General features: G+C 38.3%; 1 protein-coding gene across 2 annotated transcripts in view; it reads left to right on the forward strand.

Annotated features, from left to right (window-relative positions):
- Positions 1-18,800, forward strand: part of LCP1 (lymphocyte cytosolic protein 1) — a 51,035-nt gene that overhangs the window by 23,286 nt on the left and 8,949 nt on the right. For both annotated transcript variants that reach the window (XM_037800204.1, XM_037800205.1), the window contains 9 exons: positions 803-935; positions 3,037-3,118; positions 4,702-4,867; positions 6,163-6,305; positions 9,035-9,130; positions 10,843-11,038; positions 13,119-13,197; positions 14,046-14,160; positions 14,795-14,928. In XM_037800204.1, coding sequence (XP_037656132.1) covers positions 803-935; positions 3,037-3,118; positions 4,702-4,867; positions 6,163-6,305; positions 9,035-9,130; positions 10,843-11,038; positions 13,119-13,197; positions 14,046-14,160; positions 14,795-14,928 — 1,144 coding nt within the window. The remainder of the gene's footprint in view (positions 1-802; positions 936-3,036; positions 3,119-4,701; positions 4,868-6,162; positions 6,306-9,034; positions 9,131-10,842; positions 11,039-13,118; positions 13,198-14,045; positions 14,161-14,794; positions 14,929-18,800) is intronic.

The raw sequence follows: 18,800 nt of genomic DNA on the forward strand, positions 1-18,800 counted from the left end.
AGATTCCCGTGGTTAAATAGGGTCTGTAATTGCTGAGACCAAGTCAAGCCTTTTATTTTTAAATACAGAATTTTTCAGAGCCTTGGCTATGTAAATGTACAATCTCTAAAATACTGGCATGCTATGAAGTGTTGCCCTGACTTTCCTAACTCAGGGTTATTTGGAGGGGCACTACTAGTTTTCCGTGACACAGAATTTGGGAAACACAGTGCAGGTCTATAAAACATAACTTGAGGCTTTATTAAAACTTCTGAAATTGATTTCTGGCAGGCTTCAGTGATAGGAAAGAAAGATTGCATCACAAATAATTTCATTTCATAGCAATTTCATTATAATTATATAAAGAAGCTCAGAGATATTAAAAGGACTTCCCAGGGTCATCTGGTATTTAATCAGCAGCCCGAAAGGCAGAACCCTGAGTCATATCCTATAAGCATTAGACCACATTTGTATTTAAATGCCCTCAAATACATGTGTGTGTGTGTGTGTATTTGTGTGTGTATGTATATGTGTGTGTAGATATATATATATTTCTAAATATATTTGAATATATATATATATATATTTGCTTCTAAATCTGCTTGCTGTAGGTTTTATGACTTGGAGTGGGCATAAATTCTGTGCCAATTTCCCAAGTGATCAGAGATTTTTAAATGTCAATAAATATGAGATGAATAGTGTAATGGGCCAGATAAGCCCCCAGTGTCTCTGCTGGGTACAAGAGTCTAAGATCAAGATGTATAATTTTGTTTATATCTGGCTTTTACTTTGAAAGTGAGTTATTTTTGTCATTTACTTGCAGAGGAAGAGAAGTACGCCTTCGTCAACTGGATAAACAAAGCCCTGGAAAACGATCCCGACTGTCAACATGTCATCCCAATGAATCCAAATACGAATGACCTCTTTAACGCAGTTGGGGATGGCATTGTTCTTTGGTAAATAACACTCCCTTCTTGGTTTCCAAAGGCCCCCAGACAGTTGCCCATTTTCTGGAATATCAGTAATTCATCGTGTTCAGCCTAGGCCAGTGTCCTCCTAGTGCTTCGCAGGCACCTGGAATGCATTTCTTGACTTTCATTTGGAAGGTCCAGGAGTACAACTAACTTCAAAAGTGACTTATAACGTGAAATGTGAAACTGCTGTTGTTGGAGATGTGGGGAGGGCATGGTAGAGAGATAAACGTGCCTGTGGATGCAGTAATACAAGATCAAAGCAATTATTTTCGGAATGTACGCAAGTTTGCTTCACTGAGCATGACCTACCATGAGAGTAGATCAACTCGATAAGAGCCCCTAAGAATTCAAGCAATCCAGTGCAAGCTGTAGTGCTTAAGCAAAGGAGTGTTTGAGTGGTGCACACGTATAAACAACCCAAATACCTAGGGCCTTCCTGGAAGGCCTCTGAACACAGCCCTGGTGTCTCTGAAGATGCCTCTGTAGATCTTTCCTTAGCAGCCTCTCTGTCATTGCAGGACATGGCCTTAGTGAGGAAGCTTGACATATCCAATGTGAGTGGGCTTAGGAGCTGAAGGGAAGGATGCATGGGCAAGACTGTGAGCCATGCTTCTCTGCTCCAACTAGGGCCACTCTGCTTTTGGTATTTTATTTATTAGGGTTCAGCATGAGATTTGTGTTCAAGAAAGTTCACCTGCTAGGAAAAACACCAAAAACAAAGCCCCAAGTCCTGACTCCTCAGCATGGCATTCAAAGCACTCCTTCCACCTCCTTCTAGTTTTACCTCCTAAGACCCCCATGACTCAGTGGTACTCAACCTCCATATATACCCTGCCTAGAATTCGCAACTCTGGCTCTGCCTTTTATTTTTGTGTTTGCAGAATTCCTTTCCCCATCCTCTCCTCCTCTACAAAGCCATTTACCATGAAAATTTTCTAGTTGATTCCAACCCCCAGTAATTAGACCCTTTACTGAATTCTTAGAGGACATATTGTTTGTAATACTTTGGGGGCCATGATAATGTACTGCTTTGGACTGTTTTGTAACTTTTCATATGAATATATTTTGCCTCTATAATTTGACTGTGAGCTTTTCAAGAGAAGGGATATCTTATACTTTTTAAAGTCAACCCCTCTCCATCCTTTCAAGCTTATAGTTTGCTATTGGTCTTATATTTTTCAAATGTGATTTAGAAGTTTGCTTTGCCTAAATTATAATAAAATGCCTTTTATTTAAACATGCATGTATACACACATACACACACATACCATACAAGGACAAAGTTATGGAAATATACTTTTAAGGAACAATACCAAAAAAGTTAGTTACTTAAAACTTGTTCAGGAAAAACGTTAATGCTGATTTCTCTCCTTAAAAAAAGAAATAATCACAGGCAAGTTGACCATCCTTTGATTTTCTTGTTATTCCTTTTGGATATTTTCTTTTCAACTTTTCTTCTTTAAATAAGGAGGTGACCTAAGGAAACTTATTTTTTATTTCCCACTGTGAAGGTTAAACCAGTACTCACATGGATAAAGTGTTTTTTGTTTAAACAAGAGCTGCTTGCTTTGGTTGCTGGATCAATGTATTAGATACATAGGTGGGGACATTTATTAAATGCTAAAAAATAATGACTAAAGTAGGATATAGAAAAAGTTATCGTATGGTTGAATATACAGAGTTTGACCAGATGTAAAATAGAATTTATTAGTTCAAAAGAATACAGATTATCTTTTGTAGAGTGGGAACAATATTCATGGCTAAGAAAGAAAAGCACTCATATGGGAATTTGTTTCAGCGCCCCATCTGTAATTTCCTTATATGCAAAGGGAACCAGGATTTTCCCTGGTTGAATGAAATGGGGTCCTATTTCCTGCCTCAGTGTTTTTTGCATGACTTCAGGAGCACTAACCCACCCAATAGGCAGTCAAAATTCCATAACGGATTTTATATGTAAACTCTGGGTAGCACAGGTTGTGGTGTCGTCTTGTTCACTTACGGTATTGCGGGAATTTGAATTCAATGTTACTGGGCTCTGTTATTTAGGAGCCCATTTTCTTGAATTTCATTCTTTCTCTTTTAGTAAAATGATCAACCTCTCAGTGCCAGACACAATTGATGAGAGAACAATCAACAAAAAGAAACTCACCCCTTTCACCATCCAGGTATGTCTTTTTCCCAATGCTTATAATGTAGGTTTGTGCTTGAGTTGAGCCAGCCTTTTTCAGGTGCTCAGATACTATTCCCAAAACCCAGGCTTTGGGCTGTTTGATTTGTCATGAAATCACCTATTGATTGTAGGGATTTGTGGGACACATTTATGCTTTATCTTTTGTTAATAGAGCAGGGGGACAGAAGGTTGGTGGTATGTTTAGAGTTAGGGGGTTGTATGTTTGTGTTGGCCATTTAGGAATAAATTCACATGGGCTAACGTGTTTTTTTTTTCACTCAAACGTCTCACAACAATTACTCTCTGAGCTGATGCCAAATATGCAGCATGTTGGCCTGAGTGTTGGAGAGATGTGCCTTTCTAAGAAGGGAGGGGACGAGAAACAGGAAGTGCACTAGCAGCTTTCACAGCGGTATCAGATGCAGCCATGGGGGTGATAAATATAACCTGCTTTTAGCCCTTCAATTTGTTGATTAACCGGAACAGTCACCAGCAGCAAGTGAGCTGTATTTCTGCATTATGTTCCAGTATTTTAACATTATTGAAATTCTCTTGCTCAGAAGACCTCACTTCTTAAATCACCTACAAAGTATTATTTCCTGTTTGGATTTAAGCAACCTGGTGTACTTTTAAAAAGGAATTTGTAACCAAATTGAGAACAACAATTTAAACCTATGTAGATGTACTTCATTTTAAATGTACTCACAGTCTTGGCCATAAGTAGAAACAGTATTTCTTACTCTTCATTTGAGGTTGAAATGGTGTTTCTTACTCTTCACTTGAGGTCCACACTAGAGCAAGGATCAACTTTTGTCTGATAGTCCCCCTCCCTATTCACTGGTGGCCTGTTTTGTTTTGTTTTTAAATTGTCAAAAACCATCTCCCATACATCACTGACACTGATATCCCCTCCTTTGCGTAGATCGTAGGCTGAAAACTTCACAGACTCTATCCCAGTGGCGTGTGAGTTACATTTTGTGCAGTGCTGTTAGTCATAAGAAGATATAATCCTTTTATATTTAAGTTCCCTAGATATTATGGATACTCAAGACTAAATAAATTGTCCTAGTAAAAAAATCACCCCATCTTTTCCAAGAATTTGATTTGTATCTTTTTTAATTCCCTTAGTATCCAGTCTGCAAGTCAAAAAGCTACTTGGTTACTCTCTTTTGTGACCTTGTTTACATCAACAAGTGACAAGACAATGACTTCCCTCAAAGGTGCTGCTTTATTTATAGCTAATGGAGATGTTGAGTGGATAGATGGAGTGTTGAGAGCTAGATGAAACACAGAAGACTCATTCGTTTCCTCCCGACCATCATGGCCTTTTATTCAGGGTGACAGTTTGATCAACGGGACCTCTCCATCAGCCCAGTGTCATGGCTACTAAGTTTTTGCTTCCAGTTATTAACCACTGCTTTTCCCCCAGTGTTATAAATCTAGTGAAGACAATGTCTTCAGTCCTGTGAGCTTTCCAAAAGGAGCTTTCCAGAAGGAAAACATAGTCACTCTTGCCAGCGGTCATCATTTGGCATCTGAGAAGTAAAAGAACAACTATGCTTGCTTTTTCTCCTTCAGGAAAACTTGAACTTGGCTCTCAATTCTGCCTCGGCCATTGGGTGCCACGTGGTGAACATCGGAGCTGAAGATCTAAAAGAGGGGAAGCCTTACCTGGTCCTCGGACTTCTGTGGCAGGTCATCAAGATTGGGCTGTTTGCCGACATTGAAATCAGCAGAAATGAAGGTATGAGGAGAGTCTCAAACTTTATGAATGGCCTGGCTTTCGAGGAGCAGAAGGAAAAGGATGTCAGGAATAGTCAAGCTCAGAATTTTCAAGTTTTGAAAACTATACCAAGTTATATTGAATTCATTGTATTAATGTAACAGATTTCTAGCCACACTGACCAGATGTGAAAGGACAGCAAAAGCTTTTTATGACCGCAGACTAACAAGGCTTGTTCAGAACAGATCACTCATTCTCACTGTCTGGGACTCCAACCTCAAGAGCTTTTTTTAGAGTTCACTTTGGCTTTAGACACTTCATAACAAATAAGACTATGTTGAACTTGTATTTTATGAAGCTATCTACATTCACATACTGCAGGGATAGCACCAGATTAGGAGAAACTTGATCTATTTCTCACTGAGATTGTAGAAAATTTCAAATTCTCAGAATGTAGCTACCAATCTTATTCTCTCTGTTCTCACCATCCCATATGCATTTAAACAGTTACAGCCCAGTTGCTTAGACAGAGTTAGTAGACCTTGTTAAGTATCATGAAAAACAAAATATTTACCTTTTAGTTCAGGTAGAGATCCAACCAGTATAAAATCTCTAGCCAAAGTCTAATCTATTCTTTGTAATTTGTATATCTAAAACACAATAACCAGTGAAGAATTCCAGGGTACCATTTGTAAGCCAATATGTTAAACATAATTTGAAAGGGGAAAAAAAAGCAAATAAGGATCTTAGAAACCACGAAAAAGAATATTGATTTGCAAATAATGACCTCAGCTAAATTTAAACCTTCTAGCTGAGCAGAAAATATTTATTCATCTAGGGAAACATAGAGGAAAGAGTTGATTATATTTAGAAATGCTATAATTATGCAAGTAAGCATTTGAACTATAAAATACTTATGGGGATAGACAAGAGAACATCACAAAAATTGATCCTTTAAAAGCAAAAATGTTGCTGTATCAGCAGACCCAAATGAAAATTCTGAGCCAATACTCTTGGCTCTTTTCATGGCTTTTGCTGTGGTGTTCCAAGGTAGAACAATGAAAATCCATCAATGCTCTGTCTTCTCCATCTGAAAAATGGGGATAATAAATAATCTCACAATACTTTGCACCTCTTTATAGGGAATAATAATAATCAAGTGTTTGTATATTCCATGGAAAAGGCTACACATACCTTTCCCCCAGAGAGATAAGGTTGTTATCTTCAACTTTCCAGCCGAGCTTGATGAATGCTATAACGAATCTCCCAATATTCCCTTGTATTTATTTTTTCCTTCTGCTTTTGTTCTTCTTCAGCTTTGATTGCTCTTTTGAGAGAAGGGGAGAGCCTGGAGGATTTGATGAAACTCTCCCCTGAAGAGCTCCTGCTGAGATGGGCGAATTTCCATCTGGAAAATGCGGGCTGCAACAAAATCAACAACTTCAGTACTGACATCAAGGTAGGAGGACTGTAGCTTGAACTTGACTCACGGCAACAGTGAAGGGGAAGGTGGGTGTTGATGGAGAAAAGATAAAGGTACATCGGGCTTGGTTTTTCAGAAGCTCCAGGATCAGTGAGTGAGTGCATGGTGCCTTTTGGAGCGTCTCCCTGTTCTATGTGGCTCTGGTTCTGGGCCACACATGGATCTGTTCCAAGTCCTAGCAATGGGGCAGCATGCAAGAGACATGGATGTCCCTTGGAGTTGCAATATCAGGAAGTACAGGGACAAGGATGAGGATGGAGGAAATGCAAAGGGATAGACCTCTGCTTCCTCACGTAAAGAGAGTACGCGAAGGACTGAAATGTCTTTTTGGTTTTATACATGGGAGCACCAGATGGGGATTCCTTTAACAAAATTAAATGAGGATGACTTTTCTAATTATACTAAAAGAGCAAACACGGAGCCTGCTACATACCTAGCACTGTTCTAATTGGCTTTATAATGTGTATTGACTCATCGAATCCTCACAACCACCCTATGAAGTAAGGATAATTATTTTCCCATTTTGCAGATAAGAAAACTGTGGTAAAAAGAATTTAAGTGACTTGTTCACGTTCACATAGCTGGGAAATGGGCCCAGGGCCCAAACCCAGGCAGGTGGATTCCGTGGTCCCTGTACTTCACCATCATATGCTAAACAGCTCATGAATTCCTTATAAGTTTTCGTAGAATTCAGAATGGTTTTTAATTGATACTGATTCTGGAAACCTTCTGCAGTGGGAATTTACCCCAGAGCGAATAGAAGGTGCATTCGATCCTGCAGCAGAGATGCAGAGGGGAAAGGCTAAAGGAGGGGTACACAGTGGTTTTCAAGTTTATGACAAGTTCCATGTCTAGGTAAAAGGAAGCAGCTGTTTGCATTGACGATCAGTGGCCCACGATAGAAAGAGCTTGAGAAACAGTGATGTATGTCACAGAGCAATTCCTGATAAATGGTGTGAGATGCTGGGGTGCCATCCTAGGAAAACATTTCATTCTCCCATTCCGCAAAAGTTAAAGACAGTTTCTCTAAAAGAGTAGGAGGAAAGTTCCATTCCGCAAAAGTTAAAGACAGTTGCTCTAAAAGAGTAGGAGGAAAGGTCAGTGAGCTCCCAGCACTGGCCCAGGCTTGTAGCTCTCCGAGTGACAGCATCCCCCCAAGGTGCAGTGCCAACTCCCCGGCTTTTAAAACTCAGGTCCTTGCAGCCACACTGCCAGCTAGCGTAAAGCTTCTAGATGGAAAGTCCTGCCTTCCTTAGGACCTGAGCTAACCATTGCAAATTGATTTTTCAAAACTACACAGCTTTCTTTGGTTATTAAAATCTTCTGGCACCACCAACCAGTTAAACTCTGCAGTTTGTAAAACATTTTAGCTAAAATTAAGCCCTGGTTTCCCATGTGGGAAACCAGTAATGGCTGGGGTTTTTTGTTTTGTTTTGTTTTTTTTAGAATAATAACCAGTTTAGGCTTTGGAAATTATCCGTTTGAGATAGGAAGGGGCGAGCTGAGCATGCGTCTAGGGGTATTTCTGTTTTCAGGGAACTGCTAAATCCCAACCGAGGTCAGTGCTGTAGTGTGTGTCTGCGTGGCCAGCACCTTCGGGAGTTGCCCTTAAATCCAAAGTCAGCCGAGGTGGGCAGAGTGGGAGAGAAAGGTTGGTTAGCCATCCAACAACATGACATTACTGTCAGCAAAGCTAAAATGAGGCTTGTGATGCGGTAGGCAGATTTTATGCACGCCTAACCGCTGCATGGAACTTTCACTGACATCCAAAAAGCGACAGTGCAAAGAGGAGGGGGAGATAGAAAGAAAAGAGATGAAGATCAGTTTCCCCAGGCGTGATACCAAGGGCCCCCATTTTCTTGTCCTCATCTAATGTCACAGTGGGGAGCATGTTGCTGCCCTTCCCTGGTCCCACCCAGTTCTAAAAACACAGAACAATGGCTGATTTCTGGTCTTTAGGAGAAATTGAGATGCCTTTAACTGATTTAAATAAAGTACCTGAAAATCTGGATACTTTCACTGCATGCAAATAAGTTTATAAATTTAGAACTATTTCTGAGAATTCTTTTTGGCAATAAGCATATTTCCAGAGTCTAAGAAAACATGAGAATTCGATGCCTAAATTCAATATAGTCTAACTAAATTTACCTTTTCTTCTAGTTTGTGGGTAAAATGAAATGCACTCATCTTAATGTCTCTGCTTTTACATAAAGACTGATTGTTAGTGCTTCAAACTTCTGTCTTTGAAATCGTTATTTTCCTTTTGCTGATTGTCCATTTAAATGTATTTTTTAACTCTGCTTTAAACTTCTGCTTCCTTTTTCTGTCACTTTTTTTTAATTAAACCTTAGCTGACTGACTTCTACAGCAGTATAAAGGTATATATTTTTCCTATATACAATTTAATACATGTGAATTCATTGTTTTCTCTCCTTAAGAGAATAGTAACTGCTTCTTTGGATTGCCTTTTGTGTAGGTCCTATATTTTTAATTGTTATATTCTTTTGAAAAAGAAAGCCAAATTAATATGTAAACAGAAATAGAAAATGCAAATTAGTGAATGTTTCCAGCTTTCTTAATTAAGTTACATTCTTGAATGGGAGTAAAATAAGAAATAAAGTATGTTTGCTTTGGGGAATGACTGTCATGCTAAGTATGTACTGAGTTGTGCTGTTTTCAAATTGTAATTTCTTGATTTCTCACAGGACTCAAAAGCTTATTACCACCTGCTTGAGCAGGTGGCTCCAAAAGGAAATGAAGAAGGCATCCCTGCTGTCGTTATTGACATGTCAGGACTGAGGGTAAGGACTTGTCCCGTCTTCCAGAGTTGGCCATTCCATTCTCTGCATGACGCTGACTCCGTAGTTCCATGTGTGGGCATTTCTGCTTAAAGCCTGCTGTGCCTGTTAAAACCCACAGTTTGGGATCATAATTCTGGGAAATTGAATCTGGAAATAAGTCATTACAGAAAAAAGAAACTAATGTTAATTAAAGACGATGCACCATGCTTAGCACTTCTGTATATTTCCCATCATTTCATGGTCTCCATGGCACCAAGAGGCATTATTATTCCCTTTGTTAGGTGACATATCTGAAAACAGATGGGTTATTTATGCAAATAAATAAATTCTCAAATTAGAGACCCAGAAGGGTTAATTGATATATCCAAGGTCACGCAACAGATTATTGGAAGCTATTTAATCCAAGGTTGAGGCCCTTTTCCTCTAGTGATGATAATCACCGTCACCTTCATCATCATGATCATCGTCGTCCCCATTTGCTGAGTCCCTCTTATCTGCCAGGTGCTATGCTAGGCCCGGCTCACACACCATGCCTCAACCTCACAAACAGTGTGAAGGTAGGTGTTCTAACTCTGTTTTGCAATCGAGAACACTGAAGGGCCGAGAAGCTAATAATTAGCTCATGGCCACAGAGCCAGTACATGATATAGCAAAGATTTAAACCCAGGTCAGCTCCAGCCACCAACCTGTCTCACTGCACCGTCATTGAGGGGAAAAGCAGAAAAGAACATGTAGGTTCATGTGAGTTCTCAGAAGTGGCTGTGGTTTGAGGGCCCTTAAAAACATACGGGGACGCCACGGGTCTGAGTTAGCACTGCAGTTCGGCTACCACCTTGACATTTCTCTTGAGAAGTCACTCTTTTCTGTGCCTATTTAATGTCATTGAAGGTAGAAGCAATGAGTTAATATTGCAGTTAACTCATTCCTGAATGAGAAGCAAAGCAAATGGATAGTGTTGTCTATGAAAGCATCACATTAGGAAATAATTCTGGTTTAAAGTTCTGTTTTTCTGAAAATTGGTGGTTTCATAGACTCTTAAGATCTTTAAAACAGTGGGCCATAATTCAACCCAACCTTAGTCTGTTTACTGGGGATTCTGTAGAACTATCTGAATAGGCTTTTAATATAAGGGAGTGATTTTCAATCAGAGGTCTTGCAAGAGCCTAATGAGACTATGTATTTATCAATGATAATATTTATCAGTTAACTAACTGACCAAGTTTATTTTCCTTAGGTTGCAAATATACCAACTCAGGTGGGCAAGGTGGTTATCTCATACTAGTTCTTATTGATAGGCATAAATATCTTAGACAAACTGACTATAAGACTGCTTATTGCTTAATAAATAAATATTTTTGGTGGACAAAGTCTCAGGAAGCCTGTGCAAGAAAACAATAAAAAGAGAAACAAGGGTTGAAAATAATTAAGATTAACTTAAATGATAAAACTGCGGAATCTACAGAAGCTCTTCCAAGATGGGGCCACCACCCATTTATCTGAAATGGTTCTGTATAGAGAAGGCAGGATTTGATTACACAGCTATGGCAATTCCTCTTACGTGTGATGTTCTGATTTTGATTTCAGGCAAATAGTAGTGATAATGTGCTGTTTTTATGTATCCAACAAGATTCCTGCTTCTTTTACACATTCTGCGTGTCTGCTTTGTACATCTGGAGCTGGAGCCAGCTCTGAGGGTCCCTTTTTCGTTTCAGGAGAAGGATGACATCCAGAGGGCCGAGTGCATGTTGCAGCAGGCAGAGAGGCTGGGCTGCCGGCAGTTTGTCACAGCCGCAGATGTTGTCCACGGGAACCCCAAGTTGAACTTGGCTTTCATTGCCAACCTCTTTAACAGATACCCTGCCCTGCACAAACCAGAGAACCAGGACATCGACTGGGGGGCTCTGGAAGGTAACGGCTTGCTTAAGATGTTAGTAAAAGCAATTACAATTATAATTCAATGGCATTTACAAGAAATACAAACTCCTTGCACGAAATCTGCAAACAAGTCATCAATTCTCTGGTTTGTAAAAAGAGAATAAACAGATTAATCAAGTCAATTACTGCCAAGCAGGAATAATCAGATACCATCATTATACATCGGCTTCATCCATTATCAGAATTAAATGCTTTAGGGAAGACAATGTATTTAATTATCAGATGAAATAAATCCTGCATTCCAAAAACCTAATTTATATACTTGATGGACTGAGTGTTAGTTCTGGAAGCAAGAAATTGCAGCCACTCATCATCTAAAAGTGATATTTAACTTAAACACCAGCAGATGCTTACTGAGACTTTTGGCTTTGTTTTGCTTGTTTGACTTGGATTATGGGATCACAGAGCAGTATATTTTGAGACAGAATTCCTGACAGTTGTATTTTTGGAGTTAATGCCTAAGATTGACCAAAAACAAACCACAAAACAAAACCATATCGCTTCAGTCAGGTTCTAAAGGTGTTTATTTTTCTTTATTTCTTTCCCTCATGAACTAGTCCCAATATTGAGATAGAAAAATAAATATAAAAATTAAAATTAAATTACTGTCATCAAAACAAGGAAAGCCAGATCTCAATTGGTTGATCCTTTTCCAGCAGTGCTTTACACTACTAGTTGGAAATGTAAATCAATCCCTGTTCCAGCACTGCTGTATTTGTATCGTTTGATGAAGATGGTCAGGGATCTGTGTATTTCTTTGACTCCCAAATCTCTGTATCAAGCCCTTTAATCACCAATTTCCAGCTGCCTCTAGGCCACTCCCATTTGGGGACTTCACTATCACTTAAAACTCAATATATACAATCTGTAATTAGTCATTTCTGCGTGTCTTATTGCTTTCTCCTCCAATCCTCCCTCCACCCCCGTCCAACAGCTCTCCTTTAGAAATTCTCCATTTCCATTCATCATCCCATCGTTTTCATCAGTCACCAAAACTCTAGACCTTGGGTTCCACTTTGAATTCTTCCTCTAGTTCACCTTTGTATCTAATAAATCAGCAAATCCTAATAATTAGTCCTTCAGAATGTCCTTTAGATGGTTGTTTTCCTTTCTGCTTTTCTGAACTCATTATCTCATTCAGTTATTCAATATTTCAGTGATTTCAGTTGGATAATTATTTCAGTGGGTCATAGGGGCCTTATTCTCCATCCATCAGATGCCTGAATGCACCCCACATGCCAGTGCCAAATACTCTCCCTCTCCGTGTTTAATTTAAATTCATACCAATAATTCTGCATGCTGCTGCCAGGCACATCACAATACCACATTCATTAAATCTGTGCCCTGCTGAAGAATTTATTATAGCAATTTAAAAATCCTATAATGACTGGCATTATATAATATATATACTCCAAAATCTGCTATCTAGTATTCCAAGCTCCCCGATTCTGGTTCTAGCTCTAGGCAGCCTTATCTCTGTGTGCTGTGCAATACATATCCCTGGCAAATCAGTTCCTGTTTTTATTAATAGAGACTTTGCCTATTGCTACCTTTGTGTTCATATTTATACTATTTCCTGCTCCCAACCCTCACCATCCTCTCCTCTTCCTTCTTTGCTATCCAGATCTTACTAGGTGAACCTCAAATCCTTTTCTCTCCAAATTTAGCTCATACCATTCTCTCCACTGTCTCAACTCAAATAGCAAAATATAACTGCATCACATGTTAGCTTTCTAGTTTTTTGTGATCTCTAATAGTTTCATGCATAAAATTCCTGTGTTTTTTCTGGAAAGAATGTAAGCCTTTGAGGACTAATTCTAAAGAGTTTCCCACACAGGATTTTGGGAATACGCACTATAGAAAAACTTACTGAACTGAAATGAAAAACCAGTAGCACAGACTAGCGACCATTATCCAAATCCATCAGGGTTTATTTCATTTACCTTTTTATTTTTCAAACGTTATTTAAAAGTTATTTAAACTTTGATCATTTTTTTCAAAAAAAGACATATTTTCAAGGGCCCTGGAAAATAACTCTGCTTCTTTAATTTAGGTGAGACGAGAGAAGAGCGGACATTTAGGAACTGGATGAACTCTTTGGGCGTTAACCCTCGTGTCAATCATCTGTACAGGTAAGAATATTTGGCATCTCATCCTTAGTGTCAGACATGGAGTTCTTGATAGATTCACAGGATTTTAAATATCACCATGGAGTGCAATTCTCATCACAAAATGCATGTTCCTTGATGGAAAGGATCACCAGTGCCAAATTGAGCTACAGATGCTAGATGTATAGCTGAGAAACTTACTTTCATACTGCAGCCCCACTGTGTGTTTAATACAAAATCAGACCTCAGCAAAACGACACATTTAATGTGTGTTGCAAACTTCTGCTTTGCCCACAAGCAACCAAACCAGTAAATGTTACATTGTGGTTGTTAAGCGTCTCTTATGCCATTGGTTATGGCTATATTTCTTTCTCTGGAGTTTGCAGGCTTTGGTTGCAGGTTTACAGTCACAGTTGGGGAGATCTCGAGTAAGCTTCCCGATATCTCCGAGTCATGTTTTCTTCACCTCCAAAGATGGGGTTACTAATCTCAAGTTTGAATAAGAAACAGTGAAGTTATGAGACGGGCTGCAACATGGGGGTACCTTGAAAACCTTATGCTCGGTGAAATAAGCCAAGGCACATAAGGAAAAAAATTATATGGTATCACTTAGAAGAGGTGACTAGAAATAAGAAAAAAAAAAAAAAGGTAGAAAGTAGATTAATGGTTACCAGGTGATGGGGTGAGGGGAGGAGTGGGAGTGTTTGTTTAGGGAAAAATAAATTTATTTAAAGATGTGAAAAATAGGAGACCAACTTTGCAGAGTAGTTGTGAATGTTCCTCAAGCTAATATATAAGGAAGTTCCCGGGCCACTATAAGCTCTTAATGAATGTTGGATATCTGAAAATTCTTTTGTTTTGCTTTCTTTCAGTGACTTATCAGATGCCCTGGTGATCTTTCAGCTCTATGAAAAGATTAAAGTCCCTGTTGACTGGAACAGAGTAAACAAACCACCATACCCCAAACTGGGGGGCAATATGAAGAAGGTAAACAGTGGCTATTTTGGTGTTCCAATAAGCAGGTGAAGTTGTAAGCCTGCAGGAGCACTATGTGAATACTTTATCTCTTTTGCTTAGATAAATAATATTTATCTGGGGATTAAAGTTGTTGTTCAGCAATGAGAAACCTCAATAGTTTTATGCAAGCAAATCCATTATTTTAGCTGTTGTCTATTTTTAATTCTCTGTTGGATGTCTTTAAACGTTATGATGTAAAAATTCTAATTAAGGAAATTAGAACAAACAGAGCCACAGTGAATCTCCATGTCAATCTCCAGGAATTCGGCTATTTTAGGAATAATGTGTGCAACTAACTGAGGATGGTTCTCTGTGTAGTGTGACACAGCCAGGCAAATGTTTATGATAATGGATTCGTTTTGGTTTTGCACTCAGAGTATAAGGTGAATATTTTTGGCAGAAGGGAGGGTCATTTAAGAAAAGATGGGACATTCTAGAACTAATTTAAAATCACAGAGTTGCAAAACCAGGAGAGACTTGAGAGAGCATCCAGTGTGACCATTTATATTTCTTTTGTGCCTGTATTTTTCTTCTCTTATTTACATGGTATTTTTCATAACAGAGATGATGTCATTAAATTGTTTTCCTTCCTGCTTCTTAACAGCTTGAGAATTGTAACTATGCAGTGGAACTGGGGAAGAACCAAGCTAAGTTTTCCCTGGTTGGCATTGCTGGACAAGATCTCAATGAAGGAAACCGCACCCTAACATTGGCCTTGATTTGGCAGCTGATGAGAAGGTAGTACAACTCATGGGAAGGACTTTATCGAACAAATTATTTATGTAGAAAAATGCTAGCAATTTTTTCAGGAATGGGATTTAATCTGGTAAAACTATGTTTTCAGCCAAATTTAATAACTAAACAAGTGGATGCTTTACCTGCTCTTTTTTTTTCCCCTTTTGGTTCTATCTCTTTTACATGAATTTTGCAACTCTGTAATTAGATTTGTAAGCATTTTAGATTGTCATGTCCTTTCAACGAATTATCCCTTTATCATTATGGAATGACCTTCCTTATGCCTGGTAATAGTCTCTTCTCTGAAATCTACCTTGTCTGATATTATCATAGTCACTGCTGCATCCTTTTCACTATTGTTAGCAAGGCATATCTTTTTCTATCCCTTTGCTTTTAACCAATTTGTGTCAGTAACAGACAGTCATCTTTTTAAAGAGATTTTAAAAATAAGTAAAAATGTATGCTGTATTTATCCACATATATACCATTTCTGGTGCTTTTGATTCCTTTGTGTAGATCCAGATTTCCATCTGGTATCTCTTTCCTTCTACCCAAAATATTTCTAATAGTGCAACCCTACTGGTGATGAATTCTTTCAGCTTGTATATGTCTGAAAAAGTCTTTATTTCATTTTCATTTTTGAAAGTTGTTCTCTCTGGGTATAGAATTCTAGGTTGATAGTTTTTTTTCTTTCAGTACTTTAAAGTTATTGTCCACTGTCTTTTGCCTAGCATTGTTTCCAATGAGAAATCTGTCATCTTTATTTTTGTTCCTCTATACATAATGTGTCCTTTTTCTCTGACTGCTTTTAAGAATTTTCTCTTTATCACTAGTTTTAAGCAGTTTGTTTATGATACGTTTTTGTGTTTCTTGTCCTTGAGGTCTCTTGAGCTTCTTAGAATTGTGGATTTATAGAGTTCATCAATACTATAAATTTTTGGCAATTATTTCTTCAAATGTGTCCTCTGTCCTTCCCCACCCTTTTTTTCAGGGACTTCAGTTACATGAATATGAAATCATTTGAAGTTGTCCCAGATGCACTAATGCTCTATTCTAGTTTTTCCATATTTTTTCTCTCTGTTTCATTTTGGGTCATTTCTATTGCTATGTAATTAAGTTCACTGATCTTCCATTAGTTTCATCCTGTGTGTATGTATGTGTGTATATTTTAATCTCAGACATTACAGTTTTCTTGTCTAGAAATGTGAGTTTTTTGGGTTTTGTTTTGTTTTTTTTTATATTTCCATTATCTCTTCTTTCCTCCAGCTTCTTGAACATATAGAATATAGTTACAACAATGGTTACTTGTAGATGTATTTCTATTAATTGATTTTTCTTCTCATTATGGGTCATATTTGTCTGCTTTTCTGCATGCCTGCTAATTTTTATTGTATGCAAGATATTGGAATTTTACCTTGCTGGGTACTGGAAATTTTTGTATTTGTTTAAATATTCTTGAATTTTGTCCTGGGAGGCAGTGAAGTTGTTTAAATACAGTTTGGTCCTTTTGAGGCTTGCTTTTAAGCTTAATTAGTCGAAAGCATATTTTGCTTCTGACTAATGAGATAATACTTTTTTGAGTACTTTACCTGATGCTCTCTATGTTATGAGGTTTTTCCGCTCTGACTGGTGGGAACCAAATTACTTCTGGCCCTGTGTGAGCTCTAAGGATGGCTCTGCCTGTTGATTTCTGGCAATTCTTTGCCAAGTCGGTGGTATTTTCCTCACATGCACATACTGGGCAGTACTCAGCTGACAGCTTGAGGAAACCCTGTGCAAATCTCTGGAACTCTTTTTCCGTATGACTCAGTCCTCTCCATGCAGCTCTCTCCTCTGATATTCTGCCCTACAAATTCTACCCACCTTAGCTTCCTCGATTTCTCAACTCTGTCCCCTCGGTTCAAGGGGACTGCCATGCTCTGTTTGGGTTTTCCCTCCTTGCACTGCAGCCTGGAAACTCTCCACTCAGTAAGCTGGGACAAGCTTAGGACTCACCTTGTTTGTTTACCTTCTTTCAGGGACCACTGACTTCCACTTCCTTTTATCCAGGCTCTGAAAACAATTGTTTCATATGTTTTACTTGTTTATGGCAGGAGGCAATTCTGGTTCCTGTTACTCCATCACAGTCAGAAGCAGAAGTGCCTGCTAGTTTCTTGAATAAAAAACTTTAGGTAACATTTTGGAGCTATATGTAAACTTGATTAATAGGAGGGCTATAAGGTGATATTAGTTGAACTGCAATAGAATATAATGATATATACAAATAGAAAATGAACTGCAAGAAAAGTAAATAATTTTTGGTACAAAGTGTGAGCCTGAGAAGAATTTCAGATAGCAAATCTGTAAGTTTAAAATATTTTACTTTTAAATGTTTTTCCTCTTTCCCCCAATACTGATAGCTCTGACCAGGATATCTTACATCCCTTAATTAGAGACTATGTTAGTGTGACTTAATTCATTCTTCTACCTGGAAGGAAGCCCCAAAAACCATATGTTATATTACATTGTCTAACAAGGTAATGGCAAAGACCAACTTTGTAGTGTCTTTAGGCACTTCCGCTTTATTTCCAGGGCACTCTCTGCAGATCCTAATATTCAGAATTGGCCTGCAATGTAATTATGTCAGTGTTTCCAGATGATAGAGGATAATCAGAAGTAACCATGACAGATTTCACTACCCAATTCACATTTACTTTACCAAGTATAGAGCTTCACTACCCACTTCTAGACTGGGGTCTCTTTCTTGATTGAAGGCAGATATCATAAGGCACATACACAAAAAACCCAGAACTAAAGAAACTTCAATACTGTCTTCTGTTGTACTGTATGTACATAGAACCTCACTGAAAGTTCCTACGGACCATTCTCAGCAGTATATTTTCACAAACTATTTCTAAATTATTCTTCATTGTCTTTCACGTGTATTTTTAATTCTTAACATACTGGCTTTTTGGTACTTATTGCCTGAAAAATTTGAAACAAAGGTCCTTTGAGTTGCAACAGTTAAATTGACTCATGGGTTTTGTATTTGAGAGACTCTGAAATACTCTGTTTTAATGACGAGAAACTCAGGCCAGCTCTGTTTTGAATTTCATAACATCCCCAAATCCCCTTCTAATATGTTATTTGTTCTGGAAGGTTTATAAAAATGTGGCCAGAAGTCATACCTGATGCCTGGTATGTATATATAAAACATATATAAATACATACATAATAGATACAAATATAAATATATATATATATAAATGTCCGCTGCTGGCTCTACCTGGTTCATCAGCCATATTTCCCCTGAATGTTTAATACATAAGAATTGTGCATTTAAGAATGTGGGTAGAGACATACATTACTCTTGAAGGAGAAGAAAAGACTGATAATTATGTAAATGCCACTAGAAGGAAATTTTTGTTGTTATTCTGCATGTCACACATTAACAGAGCTATTAAAATTTACCGCCGGTTCTAGTTGGAATTTATTTCAGTGGCTTACACAGATGTGCTAATTTGGTCATTTATCTGGATAATAAATGGCATGTCATTCTCCTCCCCCTCTCCCCCCTCTTGAAGAACAATTGAGAGAGGTGTTTAGACCCTCCCTTTCCATTTCAGTTGTCTGGAATCCATTCTCAGATTGGAAAGCTGGCAAATTGTGTGTGTATAAATTTAGATGCAAAAACCAGAAACAGGTAGGCTGTGATAATTTGGCCAATGAACAAAGAATCTGAGGCAGTCAAATGAGTGAACTCCCCCCCCCCCAATAAAATGGACTTGTGGATGCTGAGATTAGGAAAGGTCCCTCTGCACCAAATGTTAAATAAATAAAACAAGTAATCACACCGCCTCCAGCACCACACACCCATACCTCATAAATCCTGTTTT

This window comes from Choloepus didactylus, chromosome 12, assembly GCF_015220235.1.
Source record: "Choloepus didactylus isolate mChoDid1 chromosome 12, mChoDid1.pri, whole genome shotgun sequence".
Taxonomy (NCBI): domain Eukaryota; kingdom Metazoa; phylum Chordata; class Mammalia; order Pilosa; family Megalonychidae; genus Choloepus; species Choloepus didactylus.